Genomic DNA, 17915 nt, shown 5'->3' on the forward strand with positions numbered 1-17915 from the left:
TGGCCCGGTTTCCTTCTGGCTGTCATCTCAAACCCTCTCCTCACCCTCTTGCTTGTCCATCCAGCCCTCTCACTGGTGTGGAGGATGGGGTCTCTAGGGCTGCAGAAGGGGCCATCACCCTCTGTGACTTTCCTTCCCTGCTGCAGGCTTGCAAGATGGAGATGAGGAAGTGCTGTTGGTTGAAGACACACTCAGCACCCACACAGACATGACGGACAATGAGCCGTCCATGTACGAGGTCCGCAAGCAGTTCATGAGGTAAACTAAACTCCCTGGAGTTTTCAAGTCCCCAGAAGGCTACATCAGGGCTACCAAGCCCCAGCAGGTAGAATACATGTGGGCATTCTCCCTGACGCTCAATCCTGGGAGTGTGTCCATGTTCTCAGGCCTGGGTCTGACCAGCTGCTTCCACAGACAGATGAGCTCCATGTCATCAGAAGGGGAGAGCCAGAACCGGCCTGTGACCAAGAGACACACGAATCCATCAGAGAAGGAGACGCAGGTGACAAACGCCAAGAAGACTGGGGCCCTGATCACAGAGGAGACAGCAGAGACAGGCAATGTGAGTAGGATGGGCCTGGGCTGGGGACGATGACCAGGTCCCCGGGGCTCGTGGAGATTGTGTGGCCTCTCTTTACAGGTGAAGATTGGCGTGTACCGGGATTATGCCAGGTCTGTGGGGCTCTACACCACGCTAGCTATCTGCCTCCTGTATGTGGGCCAGAGTGCGGCTGCCATCGGAGCCAATGTGTGGCTCAGCGCCTGGACCAATGATGCGGTGGTAGATGGCCGGCAGAATAACACCTCCCAAAGGCTAGGTGTCTACGCTGCCCTAGGAATACTACAAGGTGAACATATTGGGGTGCCCAGAAGGGGTTCCCTCATCCCTTCTCTCCTTTGCCCACACCCCAAACCACAGACCCATATCCCTGTTTTAGAGCCTCCGTAGAGCCCACCTGGCCACCCCCTGTCTCATTCTGCCCTTCTACCCTGGCCTCCTCCCCTGCCGTAAGTGACTCATCCTCTCCCTGTCCCAACAAGGGCTCCTGGTGATGCTGTCAGCCTTCACCATGGTGGTCGGCAGTGTCCAGGCGGCCCGCCTGCTGCATGCAGCTCTGCTGCACAACAAGATTCGTTCACCACAGTCCTTCTTTGACACAACGCCCTCCGGCCGCATCCTCAACCGGTTCTCTAAGGACATCTATGTCATCGATGAGGTTCTGGCCCCCACCATCCTCACGCTGTTGAATTCCTTCTTCATGTCCATCTCCACCCTTGTGGTCATCGTGGCCAGCACGCCGCTCTTCATTGTCGTTGTCATACCTCTGGCTGTGCTCTATGGCTTTGTGCAGGTACCAGCGTGGATGGGTGGGACGCTGAAGTGCACGGGGCAGGTGGAGCTCTAGAGTGGGCATGGAGTGTGTGTGCACACGGTGGGTGGCTGGGTGGGTGGGTTCTGATGTGGACCAGGCCCTTTTGTAGGCTAGGTCATAGCTGGTTGGATCAGGGACTTCAGAGTCAATTGCTTCACGTCCTTGAAACTCACTTATCTAACCTGTAAAATAGACCCTTAAAATCTAATTCATAGAGATGATGTGAGGATGAAATGTGTGTTCATTTACTGACAGCCCTGGGACCCTTTCCAAATGGCTGTATTTTGTTTATTTGTGTGTGTGTGTGTGTGTGTGTGTGTGTGTGATGTACGTGCACATACATGTTTGTGTGTGTGCACATGTGTGTGTCCATTTGTGGAGGCCAGAGGTCAATGCTGAGTGTCTTCCTCAATCACTCTCCACCTTATTTTCTGGGACAGAGTTTCTCATTGGATGCAGAGCTCACCTGTCCAACTAGGCTGAATGCCCAATGAGCTTCAAGGATTTGCCTGTCCCTGCCTCCCCAGTGCTGGGGTTACAGGTGTGCACTGCCATGCCTGGATTTTTATGTGGGTGCTGGGGAATCTTATTTTGGGTCTTCATGCTTGTATGGCAATGCACTCTACTGAGTGAGTCTTCTCCTCAGCCCCCTACACCGATTGGTATTATTTGAGTAAATCATTGTAAACAGTTCGCAAGATGCTGTCCTTTGTGTGCATATTTAGACATATGTGTCACCTGAGATGCTCAGCATTCAGGGACAGCTCATTGTAAAGGCTCGTGATTGCTGGGATCTCTCTCTTCAGGGAGGTGATCAGTTCCCACAGGGGGCTCGGAGTGCTGCCCCCTAGGTAAGGAGCCTCCTGTGTACCCCTCCTGTGCAGGCCTGGCTATCTTTGGGCCCACAGAATACAGGCTAGAAAATGGAGGCAGAACCATGGTTTTGTGGGGCTAGAACTCTTAAATCACTAGGTAGGTAGAATAAGAGGGACTTTTTCAGAAAAAAAAGATATAAAATTATTTTTTGCAGTCATTTGACTGGGAGCACATGTCTACGATCTTTAAGCGGAACAAGAAATCTCACTACTTGGGCGGTTAAACAAGACAGTGTCGTGGTCTGTAAAAGATGAGGCGGTGGGAGGGCTAAGGCATCAGGAAGAGCTTCATGGACGAAGCAGGCTGGCTGGCTGAGCAAAGCTGGTCAGAGAGGAAGTGTATAATGTATGTCTGGAATCTGTTCTCCAAGGGAACATAGGAAAAGGCACCAAGGGCTCATGGGAAGCGCAGGGCCAGCAGGAGGGAACACAGGGAATTGTTTGGCGGCCATGCAGGACTGAGCTGGTGGTTCGACACCCCTGACTGGAGCTCTCTTCCCGTCCCTGGTCAGCGCTTCTATGTGGCCACGTCCCGGCAGCTGAAGCGGCTGGAATCCATCAGCCGCTCACCCATCTTCTCACACTTTTCGGAGACAGTCACGGGCACCAGTGTCATCCGGGCCTATGGCCGAATGGAAGACTTCAAGGTCTTCAGTGACAGGAAGGTGGACACCAACCAGAAGAGCTCCTACCCCTACATCGCCTCGAACCGGTCAGGACGGGCTCTCTGTGGTGCTGAGTGGGCTCCCGCACCCCCTGCCCTTGTTCATTCCCTCCCTGTTGGTCCCCACAGGTGGCTGGGTGTCCATGTGGAGTTCGTGGGGAACTGCGTGGTGCTCTTCGCCGCACTGTTTGCCGTGATCGGGAAAAACAGCTTGAATCCAGGGCTCGTGGGTCTTTCTGTGTCCTATGCTCTACAGGTAAGGTGGGGCCCATCCTTGTGATAGAGCAACTAGGAAAACACAAATGCCCAAATTATTCTGCCTCTCCTCAGTGCTAAGAAAAGGTCTCTGCTACGCTCTCTGATTTATTAGGCCAATTTGGCATGGCGTCTGCTTTGTGAGGCGCTAGCTGGCCTAAACCAGGAGGAGATGCCTTCGGCAGGGCCACCACTGAGGCAGAGGACATACAGGGCTCACTAGCATCTGCTGAGTGTGTATCCTCTGCTCCACCCGCAGCCCAGCCCCAGCTGGGTTCCCAAAGCCCGAGATCTCTCAGCCCAGGCATGGGGAGACACTACCAGCCAGGGAGTGTGATGCAGGCTGGGGAGGTCTCCCTAGCAGGAAGAGGAAAGTGTGACAAGAGACAAGGGGGTATATATAGTTCATTGGTAATGTACTCGGCTAGTATGTGCAAGACCCTAGGTTCAAATCAAGTACAGGAAGGAAGGAAGGGGGTGGAAGGGAGAGGGGGAGGGAGGGAGGGAGGGAGAGAAAGAGCCAAGAGCTTGAAGGAGTTTCCCTGCTCTGAGATCTTGGAGAAATGATCTTGGAGCCTGGCCCAAACAGAACTGCCATGTCTGGTCAACCTGACTGAGGTCTGAACATGGGACATGTGGGCCCAGACTCCATGATGTAGTACACACCTTCTGTGTCCTTGGCTTTTTCACTGAAGAACCAACCAGCTACAGACAGAAAACACTTGAAAAGGCTAGAAATGATGCATGCCTGGAATCCTAGCACTTGGGAGGAAGCTGAGGCAGGAGGATTGCAGTGAATTCAGTGCCAGTGTAAACTACATAGTGAGATTTTTTTCTCAAAACAAAACAAAATAAAAAAAAAACTCCCCCCAAAACAATTTGAAAAAAAATTTTAGAAGCTCCTACCCCGCCCCCCCCCAAAAAAAGCAGAAAACAAACAAGAGGACTTCAGTGAGTCTCTGGACACAGGTCAATGAAGTGACATGTAGGCATTGTGTTAGGGATCTTAAGTAATCGAGACACCATTAGCAGCATACAGGAGGGCGTGGGTCTGTTCCATGTGAATAATAAACAGTTTTTTGTGAAGGACTTATCTGTGGATTTAGGTATATTCCCGGGCCCCAGAACCAATACCCCATGGTTGTGGAGGAGTAAACAGGTCAGGTGACTGGAGGCTGGGACTGGAGGTCACCCTGACACCAGCCTGTACAGTCAAAGAGTTATACAAGCTGCAAATGGGATTTCTGTAAGGCAGATCACATGGTCGAGGCCTCAGGTGGCTCAGATCTGAATGCATCGGTAAACAGAAAGCAGGGCCGACGGGCCTGTCTGCTTCAACCTTAATGTGCACGTGACTCATTTGGAGAGCTTGTTAAAATGTTCCTTCTCATTCACAAGCTTCAGTGCTGAGCCCAAGCTTGGGGTCTGCACTGCTGGCAACGTGTCTTGGTAACACAGCCCAGTCCCTGGACTGGCCACCTGACACATGCTGGGAGCATGTTAGGAGTGGAGAGTCTCGGCTCACACTCTGCGTTTTGACAGGATGCTCAGAGAAGTCTAACGCATATTAAAGTTTGAGGGGCACTGAGTGAGACTGCCCTCCACTGAGTGTGCATGGTCACTGCCTGAGGCACAGATGTGATTAGAGGCCTAGTCAGCACACACCTGGAGATCTTAGACGGGATGGATTCCACGGGTGGAGAAATAAAGCCCCTGCTGGGCCCCTCCCACAACACAGTTCCTTTGCTCAGGTGACCTTGGCTTTGAATTGGATGATACGAATGATGTCAGACCTGGAATCTAATATCATAGCTGTGGAGAGAGTCAAGGAATACTCCAAGACTGAGACCGAGGTGAGTTCCAAGATGAGTTCCCTGCAGCAGAAGGTACCTGGGTGACCTGAGGAAGGAGGCTTGGTGGCCCTGTCATCACTGTGTGTTCAAGGCCAGCTGTTTAAGTGGTATCCATCCTTCCATCTGCCCGTCCATCCATCCAGCTCTCAGGGTATCAGGCCATGGTTGATGCTAGATTCAGAGGGAGGGCTCAGAGCTGAGCCAGAGATTCTGAGCCGTGGAGGCACAGGGCATGTAGATAGATGGTAAGGCTCTGGGGCTGCCCCGAGGGCAGATAGGGGAGGTGGTTCCGCTGGGGTGATCCTGGAGTAAGTGGGATTCAGAGAATGGGCAAGTTTTCACAGATGAGGTGAAGTAGGGATGGGCCAGGGGAAAGATGAGCATTCCAGCCAAAGGAGCGGAGGTGGGACAGTGGGCCTTTTGTTTTTTGTTTTCAAGACAGGGTTTCTCTGTGTAGCCTTGGCTGTCCTGGAACTCACTCTGTAGACCAGGCTAGCCTGAAACTCAGAGATCCATCTGTCTTTGCCCCACCCTGGCCCCTGAGTGCTGGGATTAAAGATGTGCACCACCACTACCAGGCAGTGTGCTCTTTTTTAGAGAAAAGGAACTGTTCTCGCCTAGGTGGGTACAGATTTTTCTCCAAAGAGGGCATAGTTCAGAGCTCTTCATGCCCAGAAGCTGCACCATCTCTGAGCTCTCAGTGTCAAGCAGTCCACTTTTGGACCTCTGACCGTGTGTTCCACGGCCATAGTTCTCTGCCCTCTATGAGACTCCAGTGCTGTGACCTGCCTTTGTTTCCCCAGCCGTCGGCTCCTGTCTTTTCCATTCCCTGTTTAGCCTAGACTCTGTCTACACTCCACAGGGAGATGCTCTCAACCTGTCTCTGTCCTTGCCCACAAAACCCTGCCCCATCTGCGCCCACCTGTTCACATCACACTGGTACAGAGCCGCTAATGTGTAGCTGGGGGGAAAAATCGCTGATGTTCCTTCAAGTTCATAACCACCCTCCACAGCTGGTGTCCCTGCTTCCCTTCCCTGAGAATTATGCGCTCCCACTTTCCAAAAGACCTCTTCAGAGAATCTTCTGTCCTCAAACCACGTCTGTTCTCTGTGCTCAGCCCTCCACCTCACCTGCCTCTTTCTTCCCTGAGAAAACAGGTTAGAGATGTGAACTCCCTTCACCTTCAGCTCCTCAGTGCCGCCTGGGCATTCTCTGCCTCCTTCCTTTCCCTTTGAGCTGATGTTTTCCCTTCTCTTTTCAAAGTCCAGCCCCTCAGCTTCTATCAGCTCGAATGGCTGCTGGAGGATATGGCTTCCTCAGTCAGACTTTCTGCCTTGCTCCCTCTGTTGGGTGACTACCTTCCCTTCTAGGCATAAACAACCCCCCACCCCCACCCGCACCCCCCACGTCACATTGCCCCGCTTCTCAGTTCTCCTTTGTTGTGAAGTCCGTCCGATTGAAGCTGTGATCTACACAGGTTCCGCTTCTTCCTTACCCCGGCTGGCCCTTGCCTGCTGCAGCCTGCTTTCCACGAAAACAGCTCCCTCATGACCTACCTGGCTCCAGTCTAAGAGACGCTTTCCTGTGCTCGTCTGATTTGACATCAGCTCCATCCAGATGAAAGCACCCACTCTTCCGCTCGGAGCTTATTCTGTGACCCAAGCCCTAGGTCTGTGGGTGGACCGTCACTGAACCCCCACGCACTTGCTTGTTCTCCATCCCGAGCCACAGGGGCCTCCACGCTAGCCCCACTTCCCCCAGCGCACTGATTCCCGTGTCTCTCTACATCCAACATGTCCTATGGATGCACACAGTCGCTTTATCCCAAATGATGCTGTTCTCAGCCCTGGTATCCATTTCTGCCTTTAGCATCTCCTGGAGGGAGCTGTTTGTATAAACTGCTGTTCCTGGTTCTGTTACTCCCTTCCCCCTCCCTTTCCCCTTCCCCCTCCCTTTCCCCCTTATCCCCTCCTTCCTTTTCCCCCCTCCCCCTTGCTGGTCCTCTCTTCTCTCTCCCCCTCCCTCTTCCTCCTATTCCCTTCTCTCCCTTCTCCCCTTTCTCCTTCCCCCTTCCTCCTCTCCCTCCTCCTCTTCCTCTTTTTCTTTTTTTAAAGTTCTTTTTTTTTAGATTTATTATTTATTATGTATACAATGTTCTGCCTACATGCCAGAAGAGGGCACCAGATTGAATTTTAGATGGCTGTGAGCCACCATGTAGTTGCTGGGAATTGAACTCAGAACCTCTGGAAGAACAGCCAGTGCTCTTAACCTCTGAGCCATCGCTCCAACCCCCTCCTCTTCCTCTTTTTCTTCTTTTCCCAGTTCTGGGGCTGGAACCCAGGACCTCATATTTGCCGGGCAAGCACTCTGCCCCTGAGATACATCCCTAGGTGTTTTGTTTTTTGGGTTTTTTTTGTTTGTTTGTTTTTGTTTTTGTTTTTGTTTTGTTTCCCTGGAACTCGCTTTAGAGACCAGGCTGGCCTCGAACTCACAGAGATCCGCCTGGCTCTGCCTCCCGAGTGCTGGGATTAAAGGCGTGCGCCACCACCGCCCGGTTGGGATCTGGCCTTTTTAATGTTGGATCTGGGGATAGACTTAGGTCCTCATGATTGCAAAGAAAGCATTTTACTGACTGACGCATCTCCTGAGCCACTTTCCACATTTTTAATCTCTTTACCTCTCACTCTTCCTCGAAGTGTCCACCATCTTCCCTCCAGCTGCTCCGTTCTCCTTGCAGTGCCCAGGGAGACCCTTTAAAACTCCACTGGGAACTGGGCCTGGAGGTGCGTGGCTTTTAATTCCAGCACTAGAAAGGCAGAGGCAAACTCTGTGAGTTTGAGACCAGCCATGGTCTCGTGGGATAGCTTATTGGAGAAATTATTTTGGCCACTCCACGTAGTTAAAAGGATATTTATTTAATGGCGTAACTCACAAATTAAGTAACGGGTAAGTCGCAGGGTCTGGGGAAGGTGTAATGCAGTCCAGCAGTGTTCTCCGGAGCTCTGCACAATCTGCACCGGTCAGCGTCCCGGCACCGAGCGAGCGCCCAGCGAGAGCGCTGACCCATCCTGCTCTCGGTCCCCGGCGCCTCCCCTCGCCCCGCCTCGTAGGCGTGACAGTTGCCAGAGTCTCAATGGGGGTTGGAACTTCCAAAACCAAGCTGGAATGGCTACCCACTACAATAGCTCTTTTTGTAAAGTGCGTAACTAACATGCCCGGGGTCCAGGGTTCTGCCGCTAAAACCAAATAAACCTGGTGTGGTGGCTTGTGCCTATAACCCCAGCACTTGGGAGGTAATTCAGAGTACCTGCCCCTGTACTGCATGCAGAACACAAGCAGCAAACGTCATTCCCTTGTCCGTCTGTCCTCTAGATAGCCACTTGCCTGGTTCCCTCCCTGACCTCCTTCAGGCAGCCACTGCCACCTCCTCCAGGAAGCCTTCCTGAATAAGGCATAGAAGAGCAAACTCTTCAGGGCCCAAGCCCTCATCACTTGTTTCACTACAGAGCCTTGCTTCTGTATAAATCATATAGATTTATATATAAATCATATGCCCTGTGAATGCTGGAACGCGAGCTTCCCAGAAGGAGAGCTTTGCCTGGCTGGTGATACTTAGTAATAGAGAATGAATAAAGATGAGGAAAGGCCGTGCAAAAGCAGAGAGGGAGAGACCCTCAGAGACAGGAGACAGAGTGGCAGGGGCCGGACGGCCAGGTTTCAGAGTAGCATGTGGGGGGATGGAACCACAGAGAAAAGGCTGGGGGTGTGGTCCCGTGGTAGCCTGCTTGCCTGGCAGGTGTGAGCCCCTGGGTTCTATCAAAGAAAAAAAGTCAAAGGATGTAAGGATCCCCTGAACCACAGGTGCCAGCCCTCCCCCTCAGGAGTCACGGTGAGAGAGGATTGAGGTGTCAGGAAAGAGGTGGGGCTGAACAGTGGGAGAGGGCTTGGACAGGTGTCGCCCTGATGAGAACCCAACTGTCTCCCGCTAGGCTCCCTGGGTGGTGGAGGGCAACCGTGCTCCAAAAGGCTGGCCCACGTGTGGCGCGGTGGAGTTCCGGAACTATTCGGTGCGGTACCGCCCGGGCCTTGAGTTGGTGCTGAAGAACTTGACTCTGCGTGTGCAGGGTGGCGAGAAGGTACTTGTGCCTGGGGACCTTGCCACAGCCTTGCGGGGGACCGTGGGTGCTCTAACTGGCCATCTATTGGGGTGCTGATAGAAACCCAGAGATGCCCCTGACAGCCCTTCCCATGCCCCACAGGTAGGCATTGTGGGCCGCACTGGGGCTGGCAAGTCTTCCATGACTCTCTGCCTGTTCCGAATCCTGGAGGCCGCCGAGGGTGAGATCTGCATTGATGGGCTCAATGTGGCACACATTGGCCTCCATGACCTCCGTTCTCAGCTCACCATCATCCCTCAGGTAGGAGCCTGCTGACCCTGCTCCTCCCCCTACCCACCCACCCCACTCCCAAACCCTGAAACTTCAAGAACTGGGCCTTGGGGCCTGGTTGGAAAGATGCCTCCACAGCCCGGAGCAGAGTCAACACAAAAGCCACCCAGGCACAGATCTGGAAGGACAGACTCCTTGGCCGGTCAGGACTGCCCGTGGGCTCCTGAACTAGCAAACGGGAAGGATCACATGCTCCTCCCAGCAGAGCAATGCTGAGGTGTCCTGTCTTTCTCTCCTGGTTGCACAGCTCCAAGTGGCGCAGCCTCTTCTGGCTCCTTAGGGTGTTTTTTATGCCGAGTAGACACTTCGGAGGCAGATTAGTGGCGCAGCTTCCCGCTTCAGCAGGGGACTCAGCTACTGGCCAAGCTGAGGTTTATCACTCCCCCACAGACAGGTTTTTTTTTTTATCTCCCTGGTAATGTCCCCCTTCTGGAAGACTGGGGACAGAGCAGAGAGCGGCTGCCCGATGGCTTTCCTTCTTCACGCTCCTGAGACTCCTTGCAGGGGCTAAGCTATTTCTCGCTGATATTATGCCTCCAGGACCCCATCCTGTTCTCGGGGACCCTGCGCATGAACCTAGACCCCTTTGGCCGTTACTCAGAGGAGGACATCTGGAGGGCCCTGGAGCTGTCCCACCTGCACACGTTTGTGAGCAGCCAGCCAGCAGGCCTGGACTTCCAGTGCTCGGAGGGAGGGGATAATCTCAGGTAAGAGTGGGAGTAGACATGTCAGGAATGCTGCCCCCAACTGGGGGCCCTGTGGGTGCTGGACAGGATCCTGGATGAGCCCCTAACCCACACTGGCATGCACCTCAGCCAGAGCTGCGCAGGGATGTTATTTCCTATGGAGTATGGTCTCAGAAGGAACATGGTGCTTCCTCAGACCCCTCATACAAGACTCACTTTGCAGTTTAGGAAACAAACTCAGAGAGGGCAGGGGATTCGCCAAAGTTGCACAGCTAAGAGAAGGCATGCCTGGGATTTGAACCAACTCTGGTTCTCATCTAATTCAACCCCAGTGACGTGCAGATGAAACAGCCCCACCCTTGTTGGAATCTCCTAGGGTCAAGCACCTTTGGCATAAGTGAGAGGAAGCCCGTGGTGCTCTGGAAAGCTAAAGACGTCTGCCAGGATAGAGGCGGTCGGCTCGGGAATATACAAAGTAGGCTCTCTGTATTCCCTGTGCCTACTCCAGACCCTTAGGGTCCACAACCCAAGCCTCTGGGCTGTGTGTTCCAAAGATCAGCAGTCTGTTCTTACTGAGGCCAAAGCCTCAAGACATCTAGATTTTCTTTGGTATTCTATTTGAGTTTGTTTCCGGTGCTAGATTTACCCTAGGCAAGCTCTTTACTGCTAAGTCATAGTCCTAGCTGTGTGATTTGGGGCAAATTGCTTAACCATTCTGTGTCTCTTTTACATTCACTATATAAATAGGGATAATAATAATCTATGCCTGCTTGCATTGCACTCCCTGATAATAATTATATAATATGAGGGCTGAAGAGATGGATCAGCAGTTAAGAGCACTGGCTGCTCTTCCAGAGGACTCAGGTTCAATTTCCAGCACCCATATGGCAGCTCACAATTAGCTGTAACTCCAGTTCCAGGGAATTTAACCTCCTCTTCTGGCCTCAGTAGGCACAGAACACATGTGGTACACAGAGATACATGCAGGCAAAATACCCATATACATAAACTAATAAATAAAATAAACATATATAATGCAAGCTACATATATATAATTACATATTTTTTCTAGTAGCCACATTAGTGGACAGCATAGTGATACCCCTTTCTCAAGAGAGGCATTAACCTCTGAGCCATCTCTCCAACCCAATTCTCTCTTCCTAAGATGTGGGTTACAGGGATCAAATTCAGGCCATCAGGCTTAATGGCAAGCATCTTTATCCACTGAACCATTTAACTGAATAGGCCCTGGAATAAATTCTAAAAACATATTTTGCTGGGCAGTGGTGGTGCACGCCTTTAATCCCAGCACTTGGGAGGCAGAGCCAGGTGGATCTCTATGAGTTCGAGGCCAACCTGGTCTACAGAGTGAGATCCAGGACAGGCTCCAAAGCTACACGGAGAAACCCTGTCTCGAAAAAAAAAAAATTTTTATCCAGCTCAATGTATCTAAAATAATATTCAATGTGTCAGCAATATAAAAGCTATTAGGTGATATATGCCTATCATCCCAGGCCTTGGAAGGCTGAAACAGGAGGATTACTTTAAGTTTAAGGACAGTCTGGGCTACATAATGTTTTCTTGTCTTAAAAAAAAAAGAAAGAAAGAAAAAGAAAAGAAAGTTATTATGGATATTTTGCTTTTTTTTTTCCACAGAAGTTTAAAATCCTGCATGTATTTTCCACTTTCTTTTTATTGTTGTTTGTTTGGTTTTTTTTTTTTTTTTTTTTTTTTTTTTTTTTTTTTTTTTGGTTTTTTCAAAACAGTTTCTCTGTGTAGCCCTGGCTGTCCTGGAACCCACTGTGTAGACCAGGCTGGCCTCAAACTCAGAGATCTGCCTGCCTCTGCCTTCCAAGAGCTGGGATTAAAGGCGTGCGCTATCACTGCCTGACAGTTGTTTGCTTTTTGAGACAGGATCTCTTTATGTTGTAGCCCTGGCTGTCCTGCTATGTAGACCAGGCTGGACTAGAACTCACAGAGATTCTGCCTCTCTCTGCCTCTTCTCTCTCTTAATGCCCTCTCTTTTCTTCTTAATTTTTCCTTTTGGTGCTGGGGTCGAACCCAGGACCTTGTACACGCTGAGCAACACTTCACCATGACCTACATTCCTAATCCTTTATTTTCATCCTTCTATTCAGTGCATACTCATGTTTCAAAACTTAAACAAACAAACGTAAGGTCACATCTGCCCAGTGCTTAATGTTTGGCAGTATTCAAAGTACTTTGGCCTCCACCGTCTCATTTAATCTTTTCTGCTGCCCTCTGGGTCGGAAATAGAAATGGAATTACTTGCCCCAAACTGCTTGGCCAGCCAGAGGCGGGGCAAGGGGGTTAGGGAGATGTGAGATCTTGTCCCCATCACCTTCCTCCCTTCATCGCAAGGCTGCCTCAAACGGGAAACAGGGTGGTGCAGGCCTGGCGACGCATACCTGTGATCCCAACTACTCGAGGCAAGAAAACTGAAAGTTCAAGACCAGCCTTGGCTGGATGGAGCTATCGTTCTTGCTTAGTGAATGTGAGGTCTGGGTTCAGTTCCCTGTACAACCACCCCCCTGTCTGCTAGTCCCCAGCACTTTCCCCAGAGCATCTGTAGCCCTTCACCCCAGGATCAGAGACAGAAGCGGTCCCTCCTCCTCCTTCAGTGAGCTTGTGGTCACTTTAAGTATAACCTGTGTCCTGTGCCAGGCCCACCATTAATCAGCCCTGAGCTCTATCTGGCAGCTCGCTCTGCTGCCAGAACCTTCATTAGTTTCGGGAAGAAGCCAGGGAGGGAGGCCGGTCTTTACTTTGGCTGTGACTCACCCCTCTGGGAAGGGTTGAGGTATTTGTCCTTGGGTGTGTGTGTGGGGTGGGGGGGTGGGGGTGCTGTGGCCTCTGTGGTTGGGAACACAGCCCTGCTTTGTTTATTGGCTCTGGCTTTCAAGGCCGGAGGTTGAAGATAAGGATCCGCCCTCCTGATCTCCAGTGAACAAAGATGGGGAGTCCCCAGGTCCCTCCCTTCCATGTCTCCCAAACAGAGCCATGCTCTCTATTCCCTGTGTGGGTAGGAGATGGCTGCCAGAATGGTATAATCATAGTTTAGCAAGATGGCATGAGAGGCTTGTATGCAAATATCCAAGGAGAGCAATCCCAGTATGTTCTTACTATAAAGTGTGAATGACTGACAATGTGAGGACACACTGTGGCACTAGTTCAGAATGTGGTCCGGAAGGAAGCACAGGAAGAGAGACCAACAGCAGAGCTCTCACGGTGATGTTTAGCTCTGGCTCTGGCTCTCCAGGCCCCTCACTATGGTACAAAGCCTTGTCCCTGCTCCTGGAGGCTGTGGCAGAACCAGGAAAGGTAGACAGCTAGTCCTGGGCTGCTGAGAAGAAGTAGAGACAAACCCTTTGGAAACGAGGCCCGAGGCCTGGAAGGTGGCTTGGGCACCTAGCTGGAAACATCCGCCTTCCTTCTCAGTGTTGGCCAGAGGCAGCTGGTGTGCCTGGCCCGAGCCCTGCTCCGCAAGAGCCGCGTCCTGGTTTTAGATGAGGCCACCGCTGCCATTGACCTGGAGACAGATGACCTCATCCAGGGCACCATCCGCACCCAGTTTGAAGACTGCACTGTACTGACCATTGCCCACCGGCTCAACACCATCATGGACTACAACAGGTGGGCCATGGAAAGCCAAGTGGGTGAGGGGATGGAAAGTCATAGAAAGAGAGGGCATCTGTGGCTATCACCTGGGAGTCCGCAAGAGGCAGGGCAAATGAGACTCTTGGAATTGACTATGGCATGGAAGTACAGAACAGGGTTCCCAAGTTACGCTTCAGATGCAGGGTAGAGTTAACTGGGTTCAATGACATCTGCAAAGACCCAGGGTCCTTTGGGAATTATCAACATGTGGGGAAAGGTACACCAGGCTCCCTAGACATTGGAAACTGCATGGGTCACCTCTGTGCTCCTTACCGAGAATGGGTAAGGGGAGGGGAATGGCCCCTCATGTCACTTCCAAGCTTGTGGGTGGGGCGTTTGCATGCCCATCACTTCCTCTGCACCTCACTCCCACCTGTGTCGGGAAGTACCACAGGGGACGTGATAAAGCTGCTTGGGAGGTCCCTGACAGGCTCCTGGGCCCCATCCTTGGTGACTAGACCCTACCAGTGCCTGAAAGGGCTGATACTTGTGGGGAAGGCGTTGTGTCTGAGCCCGAGCACTGAGCCCCTGATTGCCGTGTGACTATGGGCAGCTTGCAAAGCTCTGCTGGGGCTGTTCCGCGTCTCTCAGAACTGCTGGAAGGAGTCAGTGAAAGCACATGCAAACTGAAGGTAACACCGAGAAATGCCAGTTTGCTCCCCAGTCCCCTTAAAGCCCGTTTATTGTGATTCCCCCTAGCATTCATTCCTCCAAGGATGAGAAAGGGAGCTCCTCAGAATCGCTTGGCTTCCTTGGGTAGGGGGATGGGTCAACTGAGGCTTCCTCTTGGAAGTGTCCTCATGCAGCCAGCAGGATCTGGGGGTGGGGGTGGTGAGCATGCCTGATGCCACCCTGTGTCTGTCCCACCCCTACCCCATTTCTATCCCTCCCATTCAGGATCCTCCTGGGAGGAGAATGCAGGTGGGCTGCAAGTGGTGGGCTCGGCCTCCGGGGAAAGAGGCAGGGCTGAGAGGATCTTTCCAGATTCATTCCCCAACAGCGCTAGGGTGGGAGGCTCGGGCCCCACCGTGGAGGGGTGGGAGTTCACTCATTCTAAAAGGGCAGGCAGAAATTAATCAAAGAGTCAGGTTACGGAGCCTGTAATTAGAGCCCACGGGAAGGAAGCAGGGGTCCCCGTGTGCAGACAGAGTAGTCAGGCTAGCAGGGTGGCAGGACCTTCTCTTCCAAGAAAGGGCACTGCCAGGTGGACCCAAAGGATGGGGAAAGGGTGAGAGATGGGGAGTGAAGAAGGGAGGTGGCTGAATACCCCAGAAACAGAGGCGGCCCAGCCCCCAAGGCAGGGAGCTCTGAGGCTGGAGGGTGGAGCCAGAGAGAGGAACCAGCCTCCAAAGCTGTTCTGGAAGACCATGCAGAGTCAGCTGGTCATCATGTTAAGGGCCAGGAGGAGCCACTGGAGACTGAGTTTGGATAAGACAGCCTCCTGACCCAGGTTTGGACAGTGGCCAGGTGGCAATGTTCACTCCTTCCCAGCACTCAGATCTAGGAGCCCAGCAGGTGGGGATTAGAAAACCTACCTCTCACAAAGGAGTCTTTCCAGGCTTGGGGGCCCCTGCCCCTCCCACCTTCCCCTGATGCAGCTGGCTATGGGTCTGGTGCCAGGCTCCTCCTGCATGTGGTTGATGGGAGACTCTAACTCCAGGCTCAGGCTTGCATGGGGTGGGGCCGTTGATCCATGCAGCAGTAGCAGCAGCAGCAGCAGCAGCAGCAGCAGCCCAAGACCCAGATTGCAGCGTTGGCCTCACTGCAGCCTGGTTTCCTGCCGTGTGCCTTTGTGAGCTGGCACAAAGTAGACGGATGTACACAGGGCCTGGCGCAGGCCTGTGGCTCCCTGCACACAGCCTGCTGAAGCCTTGCGACCCCAGCGACAGGATGGCTCATTAGGGAAGGCTTGCCAAGCCCAGACTAGCAGAGATGAATAGGACTTTGTGTTTGATCCCAGAAACCGCTTCGTGCATTATGAGAGCTAACCAAATAGCGAAAATAACCAGGCTTGCGAGTGTGCACAGGTGGCCTATGAGTTGGGCTGAGTGGGTTGACTGACGTGGGTGGGCTGACATGTCACTGCAGAGCCTGAGCAGTACCCAGAGGGCAGGGCTGGCCTCCAAGGCTGAGTCTACGCTGATGGGGACCTAACTACATTTTCTTTTTTGGCTAGGGTCCTGGTCTTGGACAAAGGGGCAGTAGCTGAATTTGATTCTCCAACCAACCTCATTGCAGCTGGAGGCATCTTCTATGGGATGGCCAAAGATGCAGGACTCGCCTAGAATACATTCCAAGGGTTTCTTCCTTGTCTGAATCGACAGCAAGTGTCTGCAGAATGGACTTGATGGCAATGAGTGGGAGCATTTGTGATATTTGTATTATTCTTATTATTATTCTGCAAATTGCCTCACAGACTAGCCATCCTTAACACTGGAATGAGGAAGCGAGTCGGAGTCTAGTTGAAAGCCAAGTTCAGACCAGTGCCTGGGTCTCCTGGTCCTAGTCTACCATTAGTCCCACACTGCTGTTTTTAAGAGACCTCACTCCTGCCGCTACATTTTCATATCCCCCCCTCCCCCTTTTTTAATGAACCTTCCTCCTCCTGGTCCAGGGACTGCTAGGTCAGACTATCCCAAGAACGGAGTTCCTGTATTGGTGCTGTCTGAGTCCACTTCAGATAGGATACTGACGAAATAAAGCTGTGTGGTCAACAGCATACACACCATGTGTTGCCTTCTTCTGCCTGTTTCCAAAGTCTGGGGGTTCGGACCTTGGTGAAGGACCTCCTACACTTCTATGTGGCTGAGTTATCTGAAACCTTCAGACCCCAAAATTTTGGCTGCATCTTCATAGTCAAAATTCCCAGTGAAATTACAGTACCTCCCCCTTCTGGGCAGATGCTATGAAAGGTAAGAAATAAAGGTCCTGAAATCTGACCTGAGGCCGTAGCTTCTTAGAAGAGCTGTTTAGAACACTTCTGGGTCCATGTCATTGCTGTCTTTCCAAGCCTGTTCTCCAGGGGCTACAGTGTGCGTGAGCTCTCCCCTCCTGGCTCCTTTAGATGCCCGTTCACCAGGAAGGTCACTGGTCATTCCTTCTCCTCAGGTCAGCTGGATGAATATTAAGGTCAGAAGTGTCCCAGGTCCCTGCCTCTCCAGCCCCTAGAGCCATTTTGAACAAGCCAACACAGGCTTATTTTCTGTCCAGTTGGCCTGGAACCAGGGTGCATTTGAAATGGATCTCTTTTGCCACCTCCTCAGCCTTCTGATCCTCATCTCTACCCTTACTCTTGGTGAAAAGTGCCCAGCTGCAGTGATGGCTGTTTTTCTTTCCTCACCTTAACTGCTTGGCAATCGCTGAGGAGACGGCTCCTTTGTCTGCTTTTTCTATATGCCCTGGCTTGGCCTATGCAGCAGGACCATTTGTTAAAGGTTAATCACATTTTTTTTTTTTGGGCAGGCTGTTTCTGTCCAGGATGTTTATGAGTATATGGAAGGCGACTTCCATCCTTGTGATAGAGCAACTAGGAAAACACAAATGCCCAAATTATTCTGCCTCTCCTCGGTGCTAAGAAAAGGTCTCTGCTACGCTCTCTGATTTATTGGGCCAATTTGGCATGGCGTCTGCTTTGTGAGGCGCTAGCTGGCCTAAACCAGGAGGAGATGCATTGGGCATGCTTCTCAGCTGAGGATCTGAAGGTGTGAGGCTGTTTCCTCTCCTGTCTCGGGAGTTTGCTTCTGAACTCACTGAGGCCGTGACAGGTGCTGACAGCCCAAAGGGGATGCTCGGTTGTGTCAAGTAAATAGGATAATCAAAAAATGTGGTTAATAGGGGATGACCTCTATCTAACTGGCGCAGCGACTCCAGGGAAACAAAGAGCCTGCTGTGAACTGGGAGGGAAGACGCCACACAGAATCCATCTCCAGATGCTGCCTGCGACAGGGCATGAGTGCTGCAGGGACGGCAGCGGCAGTGGGGTGGAGGAGGCTCAGCTGGGGAGCTGGCCCTTCTCTTCTTCCTCCGCAGTGCCAGCCCCATGGGACTTGACAGCCATTTGAACCCTCTGTGACTAGAATACA

The 17915-nt window shown here is 52.1% G+C and overlaps 1 protein-coding gene across 1 annotated transcript in view; it reads left to right on the forward strand.

The window, feature by feature from the left end:
• Abcc3 (ATP binding cassette subfamily C member 3) overlaps nt 1-16561 on the forward strand; it is a 49857-nt gene extending 33296 nt beyond the window's left edge. Inside the window, exons 20-31 of the mRNA XM_028868933.2 lie at nt 147-258; nt 415-562; nt 641-848; nt 1042-1352; nt 2761-2960; nt 3042-3168; nt 4919-5020; nt 9011-9157; nt 9281-9439; nt 10010-10176; nt 13615-13809; nt 16010-16561. Coding sequence (XP_028724766.1) covers nt 147-258; nt 415-562; nt 641-848; nt 1042-1352; nt 2761-2960; nt 3042-3168; nt 4919-5020; nt 9011-9157; nt 9281-9439; nt 10010-10176; nt 13615-13809; nt 16010-16118 — 1985 coding nt within the window. The 3' untranslated portion in view covers nt 16119-16561. The remainder of the gene's footprint in view (nt 1-146; nt 259-414; nt 563-640; nt 849-1041; nt 1353-2760; nt 2961-3041; nt 3169-4918; nt 5021-9010; nt 9158-9280; nt 9440-10009; nt 10177-13614; nt 13810-16009) is intronic.
• Nucleotides 16562-17915: the final 1354 nt, after the last annotated feature.

The sequence above is a fragment of the Peromyscus leucopus genome, chromosome 8b, assembly GCF_004664715.2.
Source record: "Peromyscus leucopus breed LL Stock chromosome 8b, UCI_PerLeu_2.1, whole genome shotgun sequence".
NCBI lineage: Eukaryota > Metazoa > Chordata > Mammalia > Rodentia > Cricetidae > Peromyscus > Peromyscus leucopus.